This window comes from Pipistrellus kuhlii, unplaced genomic scaffold (genome assembly GCF_014108245.1).
Source record: "Pipistrellus kuhlii isolate mPipKuh1 unplaced genomic scaffold, mPipKuh1.p scaffold_m20_p_115, whole genome shotgun sequence".
Lineage (NCBI taxonomy): Eukaryota > Metazoa > Chordata > Mammalia > Chiroptera > Vespertilionidae > Pipistrellus > Pipistrellus kuhlii.
Window position 1 is genome coordinate 404,448 of NW_023425422.1, and position 7,316 is coordinate 411,763.

The window sequence follows — 7,316 nt, forward strand, 5'->3', positions numbered from 1 at the left end:
CTCAGAGGGAATGCCGGCTCCAGAGGCCAGCAGGCAGCCCAAGGCCTATCACAAACCAAACTTTGGAAACCAATAAGGACGACAAGAGCCGGTGTCAGATGCAGAGGAGTTTATTGGGTCGGAGGAGCGGGGACCCCACCCGTTGGCGGGAGAAGGGACGCAGTGGGACCGGCTGCTTCGGAGCCACGGCTGCGGCCGCAGGTGCGACAGGCGTTGATTCGCTGGTTGAAGAGCTGGTCAGGCAGGAGACCGTCAGAGAGGGGGGAGCAGGCGCTGGGGGTCGGCTCCCCGGGCAGGCCAGCAGCATGGACACAGGCCACTCCGGGGCAGCAGCATCCACACCCATGGCTCAGAGGACGGAGCCACAGGCCCCGCCACCCAGGGGCCTGGCGCCCGGGGACCCACAGCCCAGAGCCCCAGGGCAGGTCCTGCTGGGACCGCAGAGCACGGGGGTCTTCGGATCACAGCAGGACATCGGGGTCCTCGGGATCCTCGGTCCACAGCAGGGCGAGGGGGTCCTGGGGCCACAGCAGGGCGAGGGGGTCCTGGGGCCACGGCAGGGCGAGGGGGTCCTGGGGCCACGGCAGGGCGAGGGGGTCCTGGGGCCACGGCAGGGCGAGGGGACTCTCAGGCCACAGCTGGGGGGCGTCGGGCAGCTGGGGGGCGTCGGGCAGCCGGGGGGCGTCGGGCAGCTGGGGGGCTCCCGGCAGGTCCCCTGGCGGCCCCTGGGGGGAGAGGGGCCCCGAGGGCAGAGGCTGGGGGCGCAGGGGGCCGAGCTGTAGACCAGGTTGCTGGGGTGGGAGCTGCAGGAGGGGCCCGCGGTGCACTGGGGGCCCCCGAGGGAGCCGGAGCAGAGGGTCCTGGGACAGCCGCTGAGGGACATGGCGATGGATCGAGGCAGGTCGGCGAGAGGAGCCGGCAGAGGTCGGAGTGCGGTGCCGTGGTCCGAGGCCACGTTATATGCCAGCGCCGGGGTGTGATGGGGGCCCTCCCGCTGTTTATGGGGTGACGGGGCCGGCGTGGGGGTCACGGGCAGCCGTCACGCTCCAATTGCCCTTAATCCGGAGGCACTTAGGGCGCCGGCTCACTTCCTCCTGGTTCCCTCACGGCCGATCCCCACCCTCCCCGAGTCTGAGGGCCGAGAGCCTGTCCGGCTCCGGACTGCATGGACCCCTCTTCACTCCCCTACCCCCCCAACCCCACTGCCCCCACCCCTCTTCCCTCCCCCCCACCCCCACCCCCACCCCACCACCCCTCTCCACTCCCCTACCCCCCAACCCCACCCCCACCAGCCCGCAGCACCCCTACCCCCCAACCCCACTGCCCCCCACCCCTCTTCCCCCTCCCCCCAACCGCCCTCCACCCTCTCATTACACCCCCAACCCCCACCACCACCCCTGTTCCCTCCCCTGTCCCCTCCACCCACTCCACACCACCCCTTCATTCACCTCCACCCCCAAACCACCCCCCAGCTCTCTCCATCCCCTACCCCCCCCCCACCCCCTCCACTCCCCCTACCACCCCCCAACCCCCACCCCCACCCACACCCTCTCCACTCCCCTAACCCCCACCCCCACCCACCACCACCCCACTCACCCCTACCCCCCACCCCACTGCCCCCCACCCCTCTTCCCCCCCCCCCAACACCCCACCCCACCCCACCCACCCCTCTCCACTCCCCCTCACCCCCCCAACCCACTTCCCCCCACTTCTCGCCTCTCTCCCTCCCCCCCCCCAACCCCCTCCACCACCCCTCTCCACTCCCCCTACCCCCCCAACCCTACTGCCCCCCACCTCCTCCCTCCCCCCCAACCCCCTCCACCACCACCCCTGTTCACTCCCCTGCCCCCCCAAACCCACCACTGCCCCCCACCCGTCTTCCCTCCCCCCCAACCCCCCCACCACCTTCTCCACTCCCCTACCCCCACCCCACCCCCACCTCTCTTCCCTCCCCCCCAACCCCTCCACCACCCCTGTTCACTCCTCTGCCCCCCCAACCCCACCCCCTCCACCCCGTGCCGGCAGCTCCGCATTGGCGTCGGGTCGGATCCCATCATGGGCCCAGGCCCTGCCCCGGGCGCTAACCCATGGGCCACGTCACAGGACGTCTTCACCTCGACCTTCCGTTTCTCAGACCAGTGACTTCCCCCCGACCTGCCCGGACCCGAGCCCGGACCGGACCCCCAGGGCACTCCCCCAGAGAAGCCCCGAGTCCTCCCAGCTTCTCCCCGGCCGGCCGGCCGGGCCCGTGGCCTCAGCCTCGGTTTGCAGGGACCTGACCCCGCTTTGCACCCCTTCGCCTCCCGCCCCCTCCCGGCGACCCTGCCGGCCAGCGCCCGCTCCTCAGCCGGTCCCCTCTGCACCCGCCCATCAAGTGGCTCCCCCATCGGGGCCCGTCCCCGTGTCCGGGGGACCCGGGCCTGCCCACGTGGCTCCGCCGGCCACGTGGGACCCGGGCCTGCCCACGTGGCTCCCGCCGGCCACGTGGGACCCGGGCCTGCCCACGTGGGACCCGGGCCTGCCCACGTGGCTCCCGCCTGCCCACGTGGGACCCGGGCCTGCCCACGTGGCTCCCGCCTGCCCACGTGGGACCCGGGCCTGCCCACGTGGCTCCCGCCTGCCCACGTGGGACCCGGGCCTGCCCATGTGGCTCCGCCAGCCACGTGGGACCCGGGCCTGCCCACGTGGCTCCGCCGGCCACGTGGGACCCAGGCCTGCCCACGTGGGACCCGGGCCTGCCCACGTGGGACCCGGGCCTGCCCACGTGGGACCCGGGCCTGCCCACGTGGGACCCAGGCCTGCCCACGTGGGACCCGGGCCTGCCCACGTGGGACCCGGGCCTGCCCACGTGGCTCCCGCCGGCCACGCACGGAGCCGATGGCACCGGGTCCTGGCGAGGCGCTCACTTCCTCCCCGGGATCGGGTTTGGGTCCGGCGTCCGGCCGGGGGCCGCGTGGAGGGCGCGCCCTGTGCTCACCCGGACGCCTGGCTGAGGTTGGGCTTCGCGTGTTTGCGGCAGCCTGGCTGTGAGGACGCCGGTCTGGGCTGTCTGCGCGCTCGCCGTTCGGTGCTGACTTTCTCGGTGGGAGGACGAGCGCAGCCGAAGCTGCAGTTACTGCCTTAACCCGACTGGCACTCCAGGAGCGGCTGCTCGGGAGCGGGGCCGGGAGCGGGGGCTTAGGGCTCCGGGGGGCTCAGGGGCTCCGGGGGGCTCGGAGGAGGGGCTTTGGGGGGCTCAGGGGCTCCGGGGGGCTCCGGGTGACTCAGGGTGACTCAGGGGGGTTTGGGGGGCTCCGGAGGGCTCAGGGGGGCCCGGGGGAGGGGGCTCCGGGGAGGCTCAGGGGGGCTCGGGGGGGCTCCGGGGAGCTCGGGGGAGGGGCCTCCGGGGAGCTCAGGGAGGCTCAGGAGAGTCAGGGGGCTCCGGGGAGCTCGGGGGGGGGGCTCAGGAGAGTGAGGGGGCTCCAAGGAGCATGGGGAGGCTCAGGGGGGCTCAGAGGGCTCCGGGGAGCTCGGGGGGCTCCGGGGAGCTCAGGGGGCTCAGGAGGGCTCAGAGGGCTCCAGGGGGCTCCGGGGGCTCCGTGGGGGGCTCAGAGGGCTCGGGGGAGGGGGCTCCGGGGAGCTCGGGGGGGGGCTCAGGGGGTTCTGGGGGGCTCAGGAGGGCTTGGGGGAGAAGGCTCCAGGGGGCTTCGGGGGGCTCCGGGGGGGGGGCTCAGAGGGCTCCGGGGAGCTCGGGGGGGGCTCAGGGGGCTCCAGGGGGGGGGCTCAGAGGGCTCCAGGGGGCTCCGGGGGCTCCGTGGGGGGTCTGAGAGGGCTCGGGGGAGGGTGCTCCAGGGGCTCCACGGCCCCGTCAGCCACCGGAGAAACGGAGTCGCAGAGCGGCCCACATGGCCCTCCTGAGGCCCAGGGAGGTCGGAGCGAAGCTGACCGGGCCCCCGGCCCCCGCAGGCAGAGCCCGGCTCCCGGCACCCGCCTGCCTGCCCGCTGAGGGGCCGCAGGTCCACGGTCACAGCCCGGACGGAACCTCAGGTGGATGCACACGGGAGCCGCCCCGGAGCCTGGTCCCTTCCCCGGGGCTCGGCCCGGACCGCCCAGACCTCCATGGTCTGTCTACAGTGAAGGCGGCCTCACCTCGTGGCCCAAGAACGAGGAACAAATACTTTGGATTAATGGGGGAGAGAGAGAGGGAGGAGGGGAGGAGGAGGGGGGAGAGGAGAGGAGGATTGAGGGGGCAGTAGGGGAGGAGGAGAGGAGGAGGAGGAGGAGGGGGAGGAGGAGGGGAGGGAGAGGGGGGAGGAGGGGGAGGGGGAGGAGAGGAGAGGGAGGAGAGGGAGGGGGGGGAGGAGGGGGAGGAGGAGGGGAGGGGGAGGAGGAGGAGAGGGAGGGGAGGGGGGAGGAGGGAGGAGAGGAGGAGGAGAGGGAGGGGGGGGGAGAGGGAGGAGGAAGGGGGGGCGGAGGGGAAGAGGAGGAGGGGGAGAGAGGGGGAGGAGGGGGGAGAGGAGGGGGAGGAGGATGGAGAGGAGGAGAAGGGGGAGGAGGAGAGAGGGGAGAGGGGAGAGGAGGAGGGGGAGGAGGAGAAGGAGGGAGGAGGATGAAGGGAGGAGGGAGGAGGAGGGGGAGGGAGGAGGGAGGAGGAGAGGGAGGAGGGAGGAGGAGGGGGGAGGCAGGGGAGGAGGAGGGGAGGAGGGGAGGAGGAGGAGGGGGAGGAGGGGAGGAGGGAGGAGGAGAAGGAGGAAAGAGGAGGAGGAGGAGGAGAGGAGGAGAGGAGGAGGAGGAGAGGAGGGGAGAGGAGAGGAGGAGGGGGAGGGGGAGGAGGCGGGGGAGGAGGAGGGGGAGGAGGAGGAGGGGAAGGAGGAGGAGGGGGAGGAGGAGGGGGAGGAGGAGGAGGTTAGAAGGGCGACCAATCTTGCTGGCGCCCATGTGCCCGCTGAGGGTCCGGGGTTCTGTCCGGATTGACTCGGGGGAATGGAGCTGGGGGCTGTCACGGACGAGGCCCTTAAGGACCCGGAATTCACCCGCTTTATCCCAAAGCCCCCAGCCGCTCTGTCCGCGGTCCCTGCCTGACAGAACCCGGTCGGCGGGCGGGCCCACGCTGCCTGAGCCAGGACGAGCGCATAGCTCATCACAGGGCGGGACGCTCAGACCCCATTACATCCTCCAAACTCGCACCCGGGCCGGCAGGCGGCTCCTCACTCCATTAGACGGTGACGCGTCTCCAGCTGGCTCTGCTTTTAAAAAATGACGTTTTAACATCCGACGCTCCTGCCTGCCCGGCCGCGCCCGCCCCGGGCGGCGAGCACCCGGCTCCCGGGGGGGGGGTGAGTGGGTGCCCCCAGCCCGCCCTCCTGACTAGGGCGTTTCCATGGGAGCCACTGGGCACCCCGCAGGATGCTGGTGAATCACTCATGATGCTCGTAAACGTGTCCCTCGGAAAAGAAGAAACAAAAGCAGTCGCTTCTGGAACGTTCCGTTCCTGCGTGTGCACAGGCTGAGCGTGAGGGAGCGCTGGGGTGGGTCCGGGGGAGACGTGGGAAGGGGAAGCTTTGTTCCTCTCAGACGGAGGTGCCACCGCGACAGAATAACAGCCGTGAGGGCCCGCCCGCCCCGGCACCGGTGGCCGGGCCCTCGCCCCACACTCCGGCGCCTCCCGTCGGGCAGCGGGGAGGCCGTGGGAGAAATGGGGGCCCCTGTGCCCCGTCCGCGTTTCCCTCCTGCACACGCTCCCCAGGCCCGCTCTGCCCGCCAGGCTGGAGGGCTCTCCTGTCCGCCTGGCTGCCTCCCGCATCCTCTGAGTGAGGGGCCCGCAGGGTGTGGGCGGGGAGACCCCTCGGCGTGAGGGACGAGCGCTCCGGCCTCTCTCCGGCACCAGGCAGGGCGGCCGCCGGTCACCGGCCCCACCTGCACCCCTCTGCTCCTCACGGCCGCCCCGCAGCACCCCAGCCCGCAGCACCCCATTCCCCCAGCCCACAGCACCCCATTCCCCCAGCCCACAGCACCCCATTCCCGCAGCACCCCATTCCCCCAGCCCTCAGCACCCCATTCCCCCAGCCCACAGCACCCCATTCCCGCAGCACCCCATTCCCCCAGCCCACAGCACCCCATTCCCCCAGCCCTCAGCACCCCATTCCCGCAGCACCCCATTCCCCCATCCCTCAGCACCCCATTCCCCCATCCCTCAGCACCCCATTCCCCCATCCCTCAGCACCCCATTCCTCCAGCCCACAGCACCCCATTCCCCCATCCCTCAGCACCCCATTCCTCCAGCCCACAGCACCCCATTCCCCCATCCCTCAGCACCCCATTCCCCCAGCCCGCAGCACCCCATTCCCCCAGCCCACAGCACCCCATTCCCCCAGCCCTCAGCACCCCATTCTTCCAGCCCTCAGCACCCCATTCCCCCAGCCACAGCACCCCATTCCCCCAGCCCTCAGCACCCCATTCCCCCAGCCCACAGCACCCCATTCCCCCAGCCCTCAGCACCCCATTCCCCCAGCCCACAGCACCCCATTCCCTCAGCCCACAGCACCCCATTCCCCCAGCCCGCAGCACCCCATTCTTCCAGCCCTCAGCACCCCATTCCCCCAGCCACAGCACCCCATTCCCCCATCCCGCAGCACCCCATTCCCCCAGCCACAGCACCCCATTCCCCCAGCCCACAGCACCCCATTCCCCCAGCCTGCAGCACCCCATTCCCCCAGCCTGCAGCACCCCATTCCCGCAGCCCTCAGCACCCCATTCCCCCAGCCTGCAGCACCCCATTCCCGCCGCACCCCATTCCCCCATCCCTCAGCACCCCATTCCCTCAGCACCCCATTCCCCCATCCCTCAGCACCCCATTCCCTCAGCACCCCATTCCCCCATCCCTCAGCACCCCATTCCCTCAGCACCCCATTCCCCCAGCCCACAGCACCCCATTCCCCCAGCCACAGCACCCCATTCCCCCAGCCCACAGCACCCCATTCCCCCAGCCTGCAGCACCCCATTCCCCCAGCCTGCAGCACCCCATTCCCGCAGCCCTCAGCACCCCATTCCCCCAGCCTGCAGCACCCCATTCCCGCAGCCCTCAGCACCCCATTCCCCCATCCCTCAGCACCCCATTCCCCCAGCCTGCAGCACCCCATTCCCGCAGCCCTCAGCACCCCATTCCCCCATCCCTCAGCACCCCATTCCCCCAGCCCGCAGCACCCCATTCCCCCAGCCCTCAGCACCCCATTCCCCCAGCCCTCAGCACCCCATTCCCCCAGCCCTCAGCACCCCATTCCCCCAGCCCACAGCACCCCATTCCCGCAGCCCACAGCACCCCATTCCCTCAGCCACAG

General features: G+C 71.7%; 1 protein-coding gene across 1 annotated transcript; it reads right to left on the reverse strand.

Moving 5' to 3' along the window:
* Window positions 1–349: 349 nt before the first annotated feature.
* On the reverse strand, window positions 350–4,798 carry LOC118716023 (small proline-rich protein 2H-like). The gene is made up of 3 exons (XM_045579800.1): window positions 4,774–4,798; window positions 679–887; window positions 350–612 (listed from the first exon to the last, which is right to left on the reverse strand). The coding sequence occupies exons 2-3, from the start codon at window positions 881–883 to the stop codon at window positions 350–352; spliced, it is 468 nt and encodes a 155-aa protein (XP_045435756.1). The 5' UTR covers window positions 884–887; window positions 4,774–4,798.
* Window positions 4,799–7,316: the final 2,518 nt, after the last annotated feature.

Coding starts and splice junctions, on each gene's coding strand:
- LOC118716023 (XM_045579800.1), bottom strand. CDS start 883: ATGTCCCTCAGCGGCTGTCCCAGGACCCTCTGCTCCGGCTCCCTCGGG. Junction 613..678: donor CCCCAGCTGCCCGACGCCCC/CCGGCTGCCCGA, acceptor TCCCCTCGCCCT/GCCGTGGCCCCAGGACCCCC.